This window comes from Elephas maximus, chromosome 20 (assembly GCF_024166365.1).
Source record: "Elephas maximus indicus isolate mEleMax1 chromosome 20, mEleMax1 primary haplotype, whole genome shotgun sequence".
In the NCBI taxonomy this organism is placed as follows: domain Eukaryota; kingdom Metazoa; phylum Chordata; class Mammalia; order Proboscidea; family Elephantidae; genus Elephas; species Elephas maximus.
Genome location: NC_064838.1, coordinates 56,840,299 through 56,858,490, shown reverse-complemented (window position 1 = coordinate 56,858,490; position 18,192 = coordinate 56,840,299). Strand labels below are relative to the sequence as shown.

At 38.2% G+C, this 18,192-nt stretch overlaps 1 protein-coding gene across 22 annotated transcripts in view; it reads left to right on the top strand.

Annotated features, from left to right (window-relative positions):
• The window catches only part of PBRM1 (polybromo 1), a 126,752-nt gene that overhangs the window by 35,126 nt on the left and 73,434 nt on the right, over window positions 1-18,192 (top strand). For 10 of the 22 annotated variants that reach the window (XR_007514485.1, XM_049863258.1, XM_049863263.1 and 7 more), the window contains 4 exons: window positions 7,062-7,275; window positions 10,830-10,971; window positions 14,578-14,675; window positions 16,746-16,790. Coding sequence is in view for 18 of the 22 variants with exons in the window: in XM_049863258.1 (XP_049719215.1) it covers window positions 7,062-7,275; window positions 10,830-10,971; window positions 14,578-14,675; window positions 16,746-16,790 (499 nt within the window). In the remaining 4 variants the exon portion in view is untranslated. Of the gene's footprint in view, window positions 1-7,061; window positions 7,276-10,829; window positions 10,972-14,577; window positions 14,676-15,780; window positions 15,927-16,745; window positions 16,791-18,192 lie in introns of those variants that run through there. The other 12 variants (XM_049863259.1, XM_049863266.1, XM_049863264.1 and 9 more) reach the window with 4 other exon arrangements.

Here is an 18,192-nt window from a genome sequence, read left to right as displayed (position 1 = left end):
CTATGGGGCAGTTCTGCCTTGCCCTGTAGGATCATTATGAGTCAAAATCAACTTGACGCCAACGGGTTCTAACATGTTTGGTTTTCTGTTGCCCACCCTTGGAAAAATCTTAGGGGCAGGTACAGTGAAAACAGCAAAGAAAGGATAACTGATGATGTTGGAGCAACAGGAAAGAGCCCATGGAAACAGGAATAAGAATCCAAAAAGTATGTCCTGACTTGCTGAGGTGGATTATTAGGCAAACCACGCTGTGCACCTGAGGCCTTGGGGGGGGGGGGAGATAAAAGAAGAGCATGCAGTACACCGTTACTGTCACTTCAAGAACAGTAATTGGATCTAAGAAAAACAGATCAAACAAAACATTCAGCTTTCCCTCCCTCACCCCTCACCCTCCCCACCCCCCAGATAAGACAAGAAGGCAAAAAGAAACAGAAAAAGTGGGGAAAATAGAAAGCATGAGGATGAGAGAAACAAACTTAGATTTTATCTCAGCAATGACTTCACTGTAAATGGTCTAAATTTAGCCAATTAAGACATTTTCCAATTGGATTTTTTTAAAAATCTGATTATGTGCTGGTTATAAGAGACATGTCTTGAAAAAAAAGCACGCACACACAGGAAGGTTGAAAAGGATAGAAAAAGATACGTCAGGTAAATAACCAAAGAAACCTAGGGTAGCTACACTGAAATTCCAGTAAGATATGTGACTTTCAAACAGAGAAAGCATTGTGTAACGTAAGACAGATTGACCTCATGATGATAAAAGGCTTATTTCTTCAGGAAGATAAATCATAAAACAGCTAAAAATATGTAAAGCAAGCGGTGAAACTTCAGAGAGAAATTGAAAACATTCCTTTCAGAGTGGAAGCCCTCCTTTCTCAATCATTGCTAGATGAACAGACAGAAAACCAATGAGGATGGGTTTGAACATACTTCTTCACAAGTGTATTAGTTTCTTATTGCTGCTGTAACAACTTACCCCAAACTTAGTGGCTTGTAACACAAATTTGTTCTCTTACAGTTTTGGAGGTCAGCAGTCTAAAATGAAGGCATCAGCAAACGAGCTCTTTCTGGAGGCTGTAGGGGAGATCCATTTTCTTGCCTTTTCTGGCTTCTAGAAGCTGCCTGTATTCCTTGCCTTGTGGCCCTTTCTGCCATCTTCAAAGCACAGCACTGCCTCCGCAGCATCTGTCATCCCATCTCCTTCCTCCTTTGACCTTCTTGCCTCCCTTCTATAAGGACCCGTGTGATTACATTTTGTGCTCACCGGGATAATCCAGGATAATTTCCCATCTTAATATCCTTAATTTAATCACATCTGCAAAGTCCCTTTTGTCATATGAGATAGCACAGGTTCCATGAATTAGAGACTGGATATCTTTGGGGACCATTATTCAGCTTAATACAACAGGCGTGTATTGTACATTTAGAGAATACATGTTCTTCTTAGGTTCATATGGAACATCTACAAAAGTTGATCTTTTACTTAGCCATAAAAGAAATCTCAGCAAATTTGAAAGATTGGGTATTATACAGACCATGCTTCTGAACGCAGTGCAACAAAGATACCAACTAATAGTAAGATAAAGTTTTAAAACCCAAACATACGGAAATCTAAACTCATGGGTTAAAAAAGAAGTTATAATAGAAATTTTAAAATACTTAAAATTGAACCATAATAACATGATACATGTCACAATTAGTGGGGTGTGGCTAAGGTATCAATTTGGGAGAAAATTTATAGATCTGAATGCTTCTGTTTAGAAAAGAAAAGCAGCCGAAAGTAAATGAATTAAACATTCAACTTAAGTCAATAATAAGAATAAAAGCAAAGAAATTAGGAAAAAAGATAAAGAGCAGAAATTTATTCAATAGAAAGGAAATCTATACTAGAAAGGATCAATGAAGTCAAGTCGTCTATGAAAAATGCTAATATTTAAATAGAAAATCAGTGGTGAGATCATCAAGAAAAAAACAGAAGGTACAGGTAGTATTGGGGGGAAGAGGGACCATACAGAGACTAAAAGAGAATGTATGAACAGTTTTATGCAAATGAGTTTGAAAGTTTAGATGAAATGGACAAATTCCTAGAAAATTATAAATTTCTAAAATTAATTACAGAATAAAAAAGTCGATTAGTCTTATAACCTTAAAGAAAATTAAATCATTAGGTAAAAACCTTTCCACATAGAAACAAACACCAAGCTAAACATTCAACAAACAGAAGTTTATATAAATTTCTCTGCAGAACAGAGCATATGCTCCCTGATTCATTCTGTATTTCAGGTATAACCTGGATACCAAAACCAAACAAAATATAAGCAAACTGTATCCAGCAGTATATATGAAAGATAATACATAATGACATAAACCCAACCAAACCTGTTGCCATTGAGTCGATTCCAACTCATAGTGACCCTGTAGGACGGAGTAGAACTGCCTTATAGGGTTTCTAGGGCTGTAGATCTTTACAGAAACAAACTGCCACCCCTTTCTCCCTCGAGTGGTTGGTGGATTTGAACCACCAACCTTTTGGTTAGCAGCTGAGCACTTTAGCCACTGCATTACCAGGGCTTCTTGTGATGACATAGCTAGATTTATTCCGGGAATACTAGATTGGTTCAACATTAGAAAAGATAAAAGTATCATTCATTACAGTAATAGATGAAAGAAGTAAACCATATGATTGGCTCAGTAGATAAACTTAATAAATTCTTCGATTCCCATTCGGTGAAACACTTAGCAAACTAGGATTAGAGGGGGATCTTGCCTGACTTGATAATGGGCATCTCCATTTTTTAATGGTTAAGTGTTAGGAGCATTCTCTTTACCATCAAAAACAAAAATAAGAATGTATTACCTTTTTTGGTCAAAGTATTAGCCGACCTACGAAGGTATATGGTTCAGAAGAGGAGAAATAGGTGTAAGAATTGCATATGATGTATTGTCTTTTGTGTTGTCTGCTCAAGACTCTACAGATAACGTACTCAAAAGACTTGAAAGCAGAGATTCTTATTCACCATTGTTCATTGCAGGACTATTCACAATAGCCAAAAAGTGGAAACAAATGCACATCAGTGGGTGAATGGGCGAGCAAGTTGTGGTATAGACATACAATGGAATGCAACTCAGCCAGTAAGAGAAATGCAGTCCTGATACTGCTACAGTATGGATGGTGCTTGAAGACATTACGTTAAGTCAATCACGAAAGGACAAATATTTTATGATCTCACTTATGTAAAAAGGCAGGAACAGACAAATATACAGAGACCAAAGTTTCTTAGTGGTTATGAGGGATGAGAAGGGGGAAAAGGAAGGTTATTGCTTATGGAGCACTGAGTTTAGGTTTATAAGATAAAAAAAAATCACACTGATTAAGGGTAGGATTATACAGCCAATTCATGTAATTGCTGTCGAGAAATTGTACACCTGTAAAAAGTTGAACTGGCAAAAGTTGTGTGATAGATATGTTTAGAACAGCAATGAAAAAAAGAAAAGTAGTTGCTGAGGCTGCTTATGTACAACCAAATACCTCATGGGATTTGGTTCCTTGGTTTGGAGGTTTAGGGTCATGGTTTCATGAGGCATCCCAGTTAATTGGCTGGACAATGTGTTTAGTGCTTCAGTTCTACCTCCTAGTTGTGTAGTGCCTGAGCTCATTACCTGAGCTCTTTAAAGCTTACAAGCGGCCATTCAAGGCACCACAATTGTTCTCTATTCACTTGGAGCAACAGAGGAAGGAGGAGAGTCAGGAATAGGAGGAGGATATGGAATGTGTGCCTAACTGCCTCCATGAACAACTGCCTCCTTTGCCACGAGACCAGAAGAACTGGGTGGTGCCTGGCTACCATTACTGAACATTTTGATCAAAGATTCTGTAGAAGAATCTTGATCAAAATGAGGGGAATTGAGAACAGAATTTTGAATTTTCATGAACTCTAGATTTTCTGGAGCCGTAGAGGGTAGTCGGAACCCCTGAAACTATTTCACTGAGATAATCATCAAACCTTAAACCAGAAACATTCCCTGAAGTCTTATTAAAACCAAACAGTAGTTTAGCTTAACTGATAAAGGCCTGCCTTGAGCATTATGCTTTTTTAAGAACTGTGTATATGGAATCAAATTGACAACAGCAACTCGAAAGATTAGACGGGAAGCTTAGGGGCAGTGAGTTTCTGTTAATTGGAGAGGAACAATTCAGAAAAGGAGGGTGAGAATGGTTGCACAACTTGAAGAATGTAATCAGTGTCACTGAATTGTACATGTAGAAATGGTTGAATTTGTGTATGTTCTGCTGTGTATATTCTCAACAACAGCAAAAATAAAATTATATTAAAAAATAATTACCAAGGATTAAAAGGAAAAAAAAGACTATAGATAAATTATCAGGATTAATAATAGTAATAAGGTGCTGAATGTAAAATCACTACAGTTCACAAAATACATTTCATTCCTGAAATCAGCCACAAAAAGAAAATGTCATTTTTAAAAAGATACAGCTTACAGCAGTATCAATATACAGTAGCGACGATACACATAATAAATCTAAATATAAATCTAACGAAAGACGTTCAAGTTCTTTACGAAAAAGATCAGAGGTAATGAGGTCTCTAGTTTCAAATCCTGTTTTTGCTTCTAGTTTCTTGACCCTGCAGCCAAATCCCCTCTCCACCATGTACGAGCTGGCAGACCTCGAGCTAGTCGTTAACCTCTCTGTGCCCTAGTTTTCTCATTTGCAACAAGATAGTGTTGCTGCTTTCATGGGGGAGGTATTAGAATTACCAGTGGTTGTGTTTGTCAAGCTCTTAATGGAGAATTAAGTACTTAATAAATGATTGTTGTTCTTTCCCAGTATATAGTGATTATGATTGTCCTGATCTATCAAGAAAAATTTAAATTATGGTCCTTAAATAGTTTAAGAGCAGGAAAATGAGCAATATATTTTATATTTCTATAATTAGAACAGCAATGTTTGGGTGCTTTTATGGTTATCTTCTACCTAAAACTTCCCTCAGGGGTGCTATAGATCAGTACGGCAGAGCCGCGGAGACGTAAGGTGAAACCAAGTTTGACGGTATCTGCTTGACCTAAATTTATAGTATCCTAAACTGCATGCCAGTGCTTTAGTTCTGAGTTCTGTGAATAGCTGTTTGTTCCTTTCTTGGCCGAGAACACATAGCAAGGAGTCTCTGAAAGATGCTCGTTTAAAAAGAGAAACTGTTTCGTAACTTTTTAAAAACTGTAATTTTTTTTCTATTTCTATTTAACATTCTATTCTATTTCTGTATAATATTTCTCTAAACAGGCAATTATATTAAACATTACTAATATAATTTACAATATAAGAGACTTTTTTATTGTGGTAAAAATATATACTACAAAACATTTGCCATTTCAGCACTCTTTACATGTACAATTTAATGACATTAATTATGTTTGTCATGTTGTATAACCATCACCGCTGTCCTTTTCCAAAATATTCCTCATCCTTAATAGAAGCTCAGTGTCCCTCAGCAAGGATCCCTCCTTTTCCCTCCCTCCCACTCTCCCCTGGTAGCCACTCATAAACTCTGGTCTCTATACTTGTTGTAGATATTTCTTATAAATGGGTTCATACAATATTTGTCCTTTTGTAATTGACGTATTTCATTCAGCATAATGTGTTCAAGGTTCATCCACGCTGTAGTCTGTATCAAGCCTTCATTTCTCTTTATGGCTGAGAGATACTCCTTTGTGTGTATATACCACATTTTGTTTATCCATGCACCTGATGAAGGGCATTTAGGTTGTTTCCACATATTGGCTGTTGTGAATAGTGCTACAGTGACAGCTGGTGGACAAGTATCTGTGTTCCTACTTTCAGTTCTTTCAGGTATACATAGGAGTGGTATTGCTCAGTCATAGGGTGATTCCGTGTTTAACTTTTTGAGGAATTGCCAAACCATTTTACAATCCCACCAGCAATGCATGAGAGTTCATTTCTCCATATCCTTGTTAACAGTTGTTATTTTCCATTTTCCTAATCATAGCCATCCTGGTGGGGATGAATTGGTATCTATCGCATTGTAGTTTTGATTGGAATGTCCATAATGACTAATGATGTTGAGCATCATTTCATGTACTTGTTAGCCGTTTGCATATCTTATTTGGAGAAATGTCTGCTCAAGTTATTTGCCTTTTATTTAATTGGGTTGTTTGTCTTTTTCTTGTTGAACTGTAGAAGTCTTTTATTAACCCCTTGCCCAGCATATGGTTCCCCAAAATTTTCTCCCTTTCTGTGGCTTGTCTCTTAGTTTTGTTGATAAAGTCCTTTGATGAACAAAAGTTTTTAATTTCGATGAAGTCCAGTTTATATTATCTTTTGTTCTTGTGCTTTTAATGTCATATCTTAGAACTTATGGTAAAAAACTAGCAGTACCCCTATGTTTTCTTCTAAGAGTTTTATGGTTTTAGTTCTTACATTTAGGTTGTTGGTACATTTTGAGTTAATTTTTATATATGGTGTGAGATTGTGTCCAGCTTCATTCTTTTGCATGTGAAAATGCAGTGTCCCAATACCATTTATGGAAGGGACTGTTCTTTCTCCATTGGATGGACTTAGCACCCTCATCAAAAATCAGTTGACTGTAAGTGTGTTGGAAACCCTGGTGGCATAGTGGTTAAGAGTTCGGCTGCTAACCAGAAGGTCGGCAGTTTGACTCCATCAGGCACTCCTTGGAAACTCTACAGAGCAGCTCTACTCTGTTCTGTAGGGTCACTATGAGTGGGAATCGACTCAACAGCGATGGGTTCAGTTTGGTTTTTTGGTTTATAGATGTGTAGGTTTATTTTTGGGCTGATTATTCTTTTCCATTCATCTGTATGTCTGTCATTATACCAATACCAGATTGTTTTAACTACGTAGCTTTGTAGTATATTTTGAAATCGGTGGCTGGTTCTTTAAGATAATAATTCTCAAATATATATAGTTTAATCTGAAGGTCGTTAAAAGGGCTTTAAAGTATGGATCTTTCGTTCTTTCTGCCTTTCCCCTTGTAAAAAATATTTTTTTGTCTTTCTAGCTGCACGTTATGAAGAAGGAGAATCAGAAGCAGAGAGCATTACTTCCTTTATGGATGTTTCAAATCCTTTTTATCAGCTTTATGACACAGTTAGGAGCTGTCGGAATAACCAGGGGCAGCTAATAGCTGAACCTTTTTTCCATTTGCCTTCAAAGAAAAAATATCCTGATTATTATCAGCAAATTAAATTGCCCATATCACTACAACAGATCAGGTAAGATGTCTCCTACCCTGCTAAGTATAAGTCTGTTTCCTTGTGGCTGAGCCAGCACATACATACCCTTTCCTAAGATGGATAAGGGTGTTCAAGGTAAAAAGCTTTTCACAGAGCTAGGGTGTACCTGAATATCACTCCTATGTGAAAAGTGCAAAATAAATTTGGTTAAATATAGATAATGCTCTTTGAACTGCAGTAGAGTCAAGAGGCAAGTAAACAAAATGCAGTTTCAGCTAGAAATTTGTGTGTCAGATTATGGATTGTAAAAAGCAATGCAGCTCTATTCATTGATATTTTAATTATGACAGTTTATCTGTATTTAAACTGTGTGTGTAATTGAACCCCCGGAATAAGCATAGTCAGCTCTTGGAAAATTCATTAGCTGAAACCATACCTGAAAGACAGTTCATCTTGGCTTCCTTTTTCAACTTAGAAAATGACAGAGTGATTATTGAGTATTCAGCCAGAAAGAATACGTAAATCACTATTAAAAAAAAGAACCCAGAAGCCACACTTGTTGCCGTTGAGTTGATTCCAACTCATAGCTACCCTGTAGGACAGAGTGGAACTACCCCATGGGGTTTCCAAGGAGCAGCTGGTGAATTTGAACTGCCAGCCTTCTGGTTAGTAGCCAGAGCTCTTAACCACTGTGGCACCAAAAAAAAAAATTTTTTTCCAGGGCTCCAAAAAATAGTATCATCACAAATAGTGGGAAATAAGTAATACTAAAATACGGTGTTTTGTAACTCCCACAGTGTGGGTTAGATTTTGCAGTATACCCAGATAGAGTCAAGACACAGGTAAAAATATCTTAACTAGGTGTGGTCAGAGTAGGCTGGTATTTACATGACATCTTCATGGCAAATAATTAACTTTCTGTACAACAGGAATTAAAACCTTTGTACTTACTGGATTCTGGAAATAAAGGTTGGCTACCAACATATGTTTTATAGTTTTACATTTGTAATCTCTGCTTTTATCATTTCATCAGTAAGATGTATTGTGCTTTTCTTTAGTCCAAACTTTGGACATCTTGTAGACAAGTAGCATATGGAATACCAGCTTAATTGGGCCTCTTAAAATAACCCATAAATTTAGAGGTTCCCTTTTAAATAAACAATTTTTGTTTTTGTTTCTTTTCTCCCTCCTTTTTTTTTTTTTCCTTCAGATACTCTAATTAATTCAGCTCAAAGAAGACAGATTATTCAGCCAATTCAATCCCATGCCTAAACCTTCTAATTTGGAATTTTCTAATACAAGCCTTGCTTTATTAAAAGTCAGTAGTTCTGCACCTTTTTAGATTTGTTATGTCACTTGTGTGGTACACAGAGGAGTGTGAAGAGTAGGGAAGTGGTTGAGCCTTAGCTGGTAGCTCTTCAGAGGTCTAATCTTACCTTCCTTCTAGGGACATACATTGAGCTTGGGCTCCAGCACAAGAGTAGTGCTTGGCAGGAGCTTGTTGAGCCTGGACCGCCTTCCATTGTGCTCTATATCCAAGCAGCAGGGAAATCTGGGGGCATTGCTGCCCAGCAGAACTCTCTGCAGTGATAGAAATGTTCTGTACCTGCACCTTCCAATATGGTAGCCATTAGTCACATATGACTGTTTTGTACTTGAAATTCGGCTACTGTGACTGTGGAACTAGATTTTAAATCTTATTTAATTCAAATTTAAACAGCTACTGTGTATTAATTAGTGCAGGCCTAGGAGGATTCCTCGACAGAAGAAAGATAGTTGAGTGTTCCTAAAAGCAACAGAAATTGAAGAGCGGGCAAGAGCTAGATAGTGTGGCTGCATATGCCACTTTCTGTTCTAGGGCTTGTCATCCCTGTTTCATTTCCCATTCTGTCCTTCCTTCTCCCCACTACCCTTTTTTTTTTTTAATGTATTTTTGTTGTTGTTGAAAACATACACCAATTCAACAACTTCTACATGTACAATTCAGTGACATTATTACATTTCTCAAGTTGTACAACCATTCTCACCCTCCTTTCCCTGTAGTTTCTCCCCCATTAACATAAGCTCACTGTCCTCTAAGCTTTCTGCCTAACCTTTTGAGCTGCTATTGTCAATTTGATCCCATTCGATAGTTCTGTAGAGGAGCATTGTGCTCAAGGCAGACCCCACTACCCTTCGTTAACAATCTGGTAAATATCTGCAGATTTATGAGTAGTGTAGGTTGTCATACAAGTTTGAGTTCTCTGTGAGTATCTCTATCATTTACAAGTTTGGGAATACCCAACGCTTTACCCGTTGACTCCGAGGCTGTGATTTAAACTCTGGGTCCTTGCTGTATACGCCGGTACTAAGAGCTGGATTTGTGCTTTGTTGTTTTTGCTTCGTTCCAGAGATAATCTCTAACATTCATATTGCATTAAGAACTACATGGAACCTGCATATCATTTTGATAAATTTTACATAAAACTTCAGTGACACGCTAAATGAATGATGCCATTCTAAGAGAAAAGTTGGGAATCTGTACATTCATCCTGTGAGGCTTTTTAGGCATATTGTTACTCTTAATACTATTTCTTGTGTCTTTGATGGTTAGCAAGTTATGTCCTGTATAATTTCACGTAGTGTTAGGGCAAGCAGCGACTTCACTTCGTACAGAGTACAAAGGGCCTTTATGACAGTGGCTGTAAGTAGTAGCAGTGGTTTCCGAAAGAGATATCCAAATTCTTAAGAATTTCAAGTAAGATAAGTAAGAAAAAAAAAAACTTCAGTTTAAAACCATAATTAGTTACAAATGTTTATATTGGAGAAATAGTAGTGAATGGGCTCCGACTTGTCTGCCTCTCATTACTAATCTTAAGACCACTGTTCGTTGTCTGTATGTATTTACCCCAGAAGTATGTTATTCTAAGTGCTTCCTCCTGATGTGCCAGTACTTCCCCTTTCTTTAACCCTCATGAACTAGTATGGCACTTATTTTCATAAATGGGTAGGTCATCATGATTCTTCATTGAGGTAGCTTAAAATCTCTCTGATTTTTGTTTCTTCCTAGGGTTCAAAGGGACTGCATTACGGTTTTTCCTAGTGTATTTGCTTTGTAACTAGCTACCTTACTAGACCCTCTTATTACTTCTTTTAGTGTTTTAGTTTGTTCTTGGATTGTCAGGTAAACTGTTTTATTACCTATATATTACTTATATGCTGCTTTTGCCTCTTCACTTTTATCTTTAAAGTATCACTTCCAGTCCTCTAATCAGTATCACTAGTAAAGATACCAAGGAGCCCTGGCAATGGAGCGTTAAGTGTTCAGCTTCTAACCGGAAGGTTGGTGGTTTGAACCCACCATCTGCTCCATGGGAGAAAGATGTAGCAATCTGCTTCCGTAAAGATTAAGCCTGGGAAACCCTATGGGACAGTTCTGCTCCGTCCTGTAGGGTTGCTACGAGTTGGAATTGACTCAACAGCAATGGTTTTGTTTTGTTTTGTTTTTTAGTAAAGATTCCATCTAGTGCTTGTGAGGATTTTACTCTAGACTTCTAGGACGGATGCTTCATAATGGCTGAGGAAAATTCTAGCTATGTGTTTATCTTTCACAGAACCAAGTTAAAGAACCAAGAATATGAAACGTTAGATCATTTGGAGTGTGATCTGAATTTAATGTTTGAAAATGCCAAACGCTATAACGTTCCCAATTCAGCCATCTACAAGCGAGTTCTAAAGTTGCAGCAAGTCATGCAGGTATGATTTCTTGGTTTGCTAAGTTTCATGTATGTATACTGGCAATAATTCTACATGCTTTGACTGTAGAACGTGTAAAGATGTATGATTTCCCCCCAGCAACATGACGTCATTTCTTTCAAACACAAGAACAGTTGAATATTTTTTTAGAGTTGTCAGGACCATGTAGAGCAGAAATAATACAGTAAAGCCTGCAAAAGCTGGAACCTCTGTAAGGCAGAAAATGGAAATATTTTCCATTAATAGAGCAATAAAAAAGTGGTAAGTGGTTTTCAAAGGGGGAAAACTTGTGAGAGCCAGAAAAACAAGGCAGTTCCGGTGAGTTCTAGCTCTCACAGGTGTTACTGTAGCTTAGATAGGTTTGGCTTTGTGAGTGGAGGAAGCAGGGATTTGTCCCCAGTGGATAATTTCAGGGTACTCAGGAAATTTCTCTCCAGTCACATATGATATTCCATCATTAGGTTTTACCCGTTTGGTTGTAGACTTTGTCTCTATTAAGGTAGGGTTGATCCTAGGCTAAAGGACATTTTAAGGCTAATTAATCATTGTATAATATCCATGAGTTTATCATACGTTTTCTGAGAGCACACCTTGTAGGGCATCTGAGGTCACAGGTCACCTAGGGGTTTTAGTACAAGAAGGCATAGGTATGAAATACAAATTGGGTCTACCTGGCATATTTTGGTAAAATCTTACTGGAAAGAGATCTCAGAGAGAGGAGGCAACCAAGGTAATGTAGATCACTCATAGAATCTTCATTTTGTATGGTCGACAATGTGATTTTAAAACACTGCTGTGCATTTCAGGTATTTCCTATTCGGTACTCTGTGTGTGTGTTCCCTAAGCCTGCTGTGGTTGGGCTTTCAGCTGTTCCGCAGGAGGTCTTTAGAAATGCATGTATTAAAAAGTAGAGCTTCTGGTTACCAGGGGCAGAAAGGGGGGGAAGAGGGGGTTAAAGGTGATGGAAAAATCACATTGATTGAGGATAAGGGTATACAACCAATTATTGTAGTTGCTGTCAATAAGTACACCCGTAAAAAGTTGAATTGGCAAAAGTTGTGTGATAGATATATTTACAACAATGACAAAAAAAAGAGTAGCTGCTCATGCTGCTTTTGTACAACCAAACACCTCATGGAATTTGGTTCTTTGGAGTTTAGGCTCATGGTTTCATGGGGCATCCCAGTTAATTGGCCTACCGATGTGTTCACTGCTTTGGTTCTACATCCTAGTTCTTTGCGTAGTGCCTGGAGTCTTAAAAAAAACTTACAAGTGGCCATCCAGGCACAACAGTTGGTCTCTGTTCACCTGGAGCAACAGAGGAAGAAGGAGAGTCAGGAATAGGAGGAGGATATGGGATGTGTGGCTCATTCCTCCATGAACAACTGCCTCCTTTGCCATGAGACCAGAAGAAGTGGTTGGTGCCCAGCTACCATTACTGAACATTTTGATCAAAGATTCTGTAGAAGAATCCTAATCAAAAGGGGGAAAACATAGAACAGGATTTGAAATTCTTGGGGACTCCAGACTTTCTGGAGCCTTGGAGGCTGGATGAACCTCTGAAACTGTTGCCCTGAGATCATCTTTAAACCTTAAACCAGAAATATCTCCTGAAGCTCCATGGACACATCCAAACTCCCTGAGGGACCGAATTACTGGGCTGAGGGCTGTGGGGACCGTGGTCTTGGGGAACACCTAGCTTAATTGGCATAACATAGTTTATAAAAAAAATGTTCTACATTCTACTTTGGTGAGTAGCGTCTGGGGTCTTAAATGCCTGTGAGCGGGCATCTAAGATACTCCACTGGTCTCACCCCTTTGGGAGCAAGGAATAATGAGGAAAACCAAAGATACAAGGGAAAGATTAGTCCAAAAGACTAATGGACCACATCTACCACAGCCTCCACCAGACTCCTCCATCCAGTACAGCTAGATGGTATACGGCTACCACCACCAACTGTGGTGACAGGGATCACGATAGAGGGTGTCAGACAGAGCTGGAGAAAAATGTAGAACAAAATTCAAACTCACAGAAAAAGACTAGACTTACTGGCCTGACAGAGACTGGAGAAATCCTGAGAGTATGGCCCCTGGACACCATTTTAGCTCAGTTAATAAAGTCACTCCTGAAGTTTACCCTTCAGCCAAAGATTAGACAGGCCCACAAAACAAAATGAGACTAAAGGGGTACAACAGGACTAAGAGGCAGGAAGAGACAGGAAAGCTGGTAATAGAGAACACAAGGCCAAGAGAAGAGAGTACTGACATGTTGTGGAATTGTTAACCAGTGTCATAAAACAATATGTGTACTGTTAAATGAGAAATTAGTTTGTTCTGTAAACCTTCATCTAAAGTAAAAAAAAAAAAAAAACCTGAAGTTGTCTTAAAACCACATAACATTTTAGCTTAACTAGTTTAAAAAAAAAAAAAAAGACCACATACTAGGTCATAAAGCAAGCCTTAGCAGAATCCAAAACTTCGAAATATTACAAAGCATCTTCTCTGACCATAAGGCCATAAAAGTAGACATCGATAACAGAAAAACCAGGGAAAAGAAATCAAACACTTGGAAACTGAAAAATACCCTGCTCAAAAATGACTGGGTTATAGAAGACATCAAGGATAGACTAAAGAAATGCATAGAATCCGATGAGAATGAAAACACTTCCTATCAGAACCTTTGGGACACAGCGAAAGCAGTGGTCAGAGGTCATTTTATATCAATAAATGCACACGTACAAAAAAAAAGCCTGCCTTGGGCATTATGCTCTTTTAAGAACTATCTATATGGGATCAAATTGACAACAGCAACTCCAGAGATTATTTAGGAACCTTAGGGGACAGTGAGTTTATGTTAATGCGGGAGGAACAACTCAGAAAAGGAGGGTGAGAATGGTTGCACAACTCAAAGAATGTAATCAGTGTCACTGAATTGTACATGTAGAAACTGTTGGTGTGATGTTTTGCTGTATATATTCCCAACAACAAAATAAATAAAATTCAGGAGAAAAAAAAAGTAGATCTTCTTTCACATAATTTTTTTTTTTCTTAGCCACACTGCCCCTTAGAAGTCAAGAATACCAAAGACCCTCTTTGAGTTGGCTTTACTTAAATGTGGCCACCAGAGCTGGATCCCCCTACAACTTCCCTCAATACTTTTAACATACCTGTGCCCTTTGTAGTCTTAAATGCTGTTTAAAAAAAAGAAACCAAACCCACTGCCGTCGAGTCAATTCTGACTCATAGCGACCCTACAGGACAGAGTAGAACTGCCCCATACGGTTTCCAAGGAGCGCCTGGCATATTCAAACTGCTGACCTCTTGGTTAACAGCCGTAGCACTTAACCACTACACCATCAGGATTTCCAAAATGCTGTTTAGCTACTCTTAATTCTGCAACTCTAGATCCAGTTTTTAACCTCCTGCCACACAGGCTTTTGTTAAATCAGGTTATTGAAAATTTTTAATGATTCTTTAATTTTGTGCATCCTACTTTTGAGTATATCTGAGTGAATCTGATGTGTAGCTGTTTAAAATTCATATATTCTAAGAGTTTAAGAGTGTTCAGCAAAGTGAACTTGACTTCCAGGATCTGCTCTTTTTTAGGCAAAAAAGAAAGAGCTTGCCAGGAGAGATGACATTGAGGATGGAGACAGCATGATCTCTTCAGCCACCTCTGATACCGGTAGTGCCAAAAGGAAAAGGTATATACTTTCCTCATAGCTGGAGGCTTCTCACTTCCTATTTATTTTGTTTTAGATTAATGAAGAAAAGTTTTTTTAAGCTATCAAGTATAAATTCTCTTGTAAGCTTTAAATACTTGATAGCATGTCTTCTTTTAGCATTCATTTGTAAATTAGATGATTAGCTTTTTTTTTAATGCAAGTGCCACATCGTTTTTTAGATCACATAGAGAAAAATGGCAGCTACATGTGTAGCTTGGCAAAACATTATTTTGCCTAAGTTATTTTCTGAAATGTGGCATTTTAAGAGTACTGCTGCAGTCTAATTTAGGTAATTTCTACGTAGCAAATAGCAGAAATAGAATACAAATTAGGAAAGGTAAGGAGGCGTTGAGTACTCCCACTGCAGTGAAGGAAGTGTCGCTCTTACGCCTTTGTTTTCCTTGTTAATACAATCTCTGTTTGCCATTGTAAGCATGTCAGATGGTAAAATACCAAATGATAACGTCTTATCATTCATAAAATATTAAGCTAGGTATTTGGATTTCTTTTCTTTCTAACCTTTCTCTTAACTTCCACTAACTCTTCCTTGATCTCATGGGTTTCATGGAAAGGGATCTTACTGTGAGACTCTGAAGCTGGACTCCTATAAGGAATCATGCAAGACCATCTCTCTTTTGTCTACGCCTCAGCCATGGAGTTTCTCTGGCCTAATCATTGTGGGACACTGTATTCTCCCTCCAGCTTAACTCTCTTACCATCTTTGCCGCAACAGTCAATCCAGGGAGGATATCTTAAATAAGGAATAAGCTAATCACTAATAGCAAGGCTTGAGAGATTTAAAGTTGAATGAAGAAACCATTGGTAACTGTTGACACAGTTCTGAACATGTACTATATGCACCCACTAACATCACAGGATTTAAAAAAGTGGTTTAGAAAGAGAAGCTGTCCTGTTCTCTCCCTTTTACAAGTAGCATTGGAGAAAAAATTTTAGCTTTGACAATAACTTTGCTATGCTGTGCTGTGCCATCATAACTAAGTCGATTGGTGTACCCCGAGATGTCTCCTCCATTACTGGCCTATGAATTTCATCCTTCCAAGTTCTTAATTCCTTGTTATACCAGGAACAACGGAGGAAAAATGTGAAACCAGATCAGAGACATCAAATCAAGAACATCTTTGAGTATAATTGTAAAACTCTACTACAGCATCACCTGTGTTTTCCAGATCAGTCACCAGTCAAAGATAAAAACTTCTCAGACAAAAGAAGGTAATGGAGGCAAAAGTGATGGTACAGTCAGTGCCGGCACTGAATGCAAAGAGAAATCTTAAACTAGTTGAGTGACAAGAAAACAGTTCCAACAGATCCCTCGAAGTTTCGTCTTTGTGGCTTGTAGTTTGTGGGACATCCCAAGTAGATTAAATGAAAGTTATGGCCCTAAAACCTCCTGTAAAAACAGAAGTCTCTTTATGAATAGGTTTCTGGAAGTATTTTTTGTAATAAGGTGAAAAAAGGAAAACGAGAAGAATAAGTGTAAATCATCTGCTAAAGCAGTAAAAGAACAAACCTGGGTTTATTAAAAGGTCAAGAGAAGCAAGTCCTACACTTTGGACTGTGACAAAAGAAATAATATGATGAGCCTTTTAGAAGATAGTTATGTTGGGAAGATTTGGTGATAAGAAATGAACTCTCTAGAATTCAGGCAAACGGCAGCCTAGTGGGTTAAGTTAAGCTTGGCCAGAGAAGTCAGGGCCAAGTTTTGTGAGTACCTCTGAATCTGAGTCCTAAGTATTATGTTAGATTCTATCTTCACTTTGTTTTTTTAGTACCAGAGAGTGTGAGAAAAATTGGATGTGGGTGTGTTGTGCTTCATTCTGGAAGTATGTTCTTCTCCCTCATCGCCCAACCCCTTTAGCCAGAAATCCACCCACTGTCTCCCATGTCGAAATGTTCCAAGTATTCTTAATATCTTTTACCCTCTGGATTGAATAATCCTCCTTTTTCCCAGCCGTGTTTGGTTACACATGATCTTCCAACGTTGCTGTTTTTGTTTCTCTTCACATGTAATGTTTGTCTCTGCTTTCCCAGGAACATTCATGACAGTGAGACGTTGGGTCTCAGGAGGCTATCCAGGTGTGCAGCCCTTTTTTTAATGCATAAACATATTTTAAAAGTATAAATTTTCTGTGGCATGGTCAGTACTGATTAGGTAAAAAGCGAAGTCTTAAGCATGTGAAATAAAACATTATTTGGGTGCCAGTTTATTTTGTGAATAAATAGGTAAATACAGCAGTATAATTGAGAAGTATAGTTAGTAAAATAAATTCAAAATCAGTTAGCCTGGATATGTTCAGGGGTAGCCTTAATTTGTTGTTAGCTTTGCCAGGAGCAAAACACCCCCTCACCAGTCATCGTGGCTTTACTTCTGCCAGCCGAAGGTAGAGGCTGCTGCTGTGGCGGCATTGCTAGTGTCCAGGGACTGGCAGGGGCTGGACTCCCTTTCAGGGCTGTCTTTGAAAGATTGAGGATGGCGGATGGATGAGACTCAACGTAGACAACCGAAAAGATGTCACTGCATGTGGACACTGTGCACTGGGCCGTGGTTCTAGAGCATGAGTACATTTCCTTAGCCTCTGGTCGCGACCATGTCTTGTTTCTTTAAAAGCATCTGTTCTTTTGCATGTTACTTATGATTTTAAAAACAGCTATGAGTTGCCTTGTCGTGGCCCAAATAGTAATCATGTGGTGCTTTTGTTTTCCCATTTGCCATCTGGCATTTACAGAGTGTCAGTTGCTTGTACAGCACCAAACTCTGCCCTTACAGGTCATAAAGATGGAAATTCAGTCCTCGTACTCTGCCTGCCAGAAACTGACTGTCCAAGGAAAGAGGCAGATTGAAAACAACTGAAGTTTTTATGTGGGAACAATGTAGTAAAATAATAGCATTTGGTATGCAACTATGTATTTATATAGAAATGTTACATGATTGCCCAAATAGCTTTAGGAAAGATTATTTCCCCACCCTGCTTTTCCTTGAAACTTCAGTGTTTTACAGTTATCTCCTGTGTTGCTACCATATGTAGTCCACTGTAGAAATGTACTGTTATCATTGTCTTCTTCCTAATATTTTCCTTAAGAAAAAAATTTCTTCCTCAGTTAGATGGTAAGTTTAAGAAAAAAGATCGTGGCATCTGTTTCTTTCATATCATTCATACTGTATGACACTGATTCTGGGTGTTAGTAGGAATAGAAATTGGTTAATGTGTGTAAAGCATTTAGAACAGGGCCTGGATGCAGTGCGTACTCAATCAGTGTAGCTCTCATTATTTCCTGGGAGTAGTGCCTGTTGACATCAACAACGACTGAGTAGATTTCATTATGTTTTTAGTCATATTATACTAGTCTGAGAAATCTCATTGGAAAAGATAAATAAAAAGGTTTTATTCTTTGAAGCCTTGAAGATGAAATACAGCAAGCCTTTGGGCTTACTTAGCTTAACAGCATGCACTACTAAAGCTCTAGGGCCGCAAGAGAG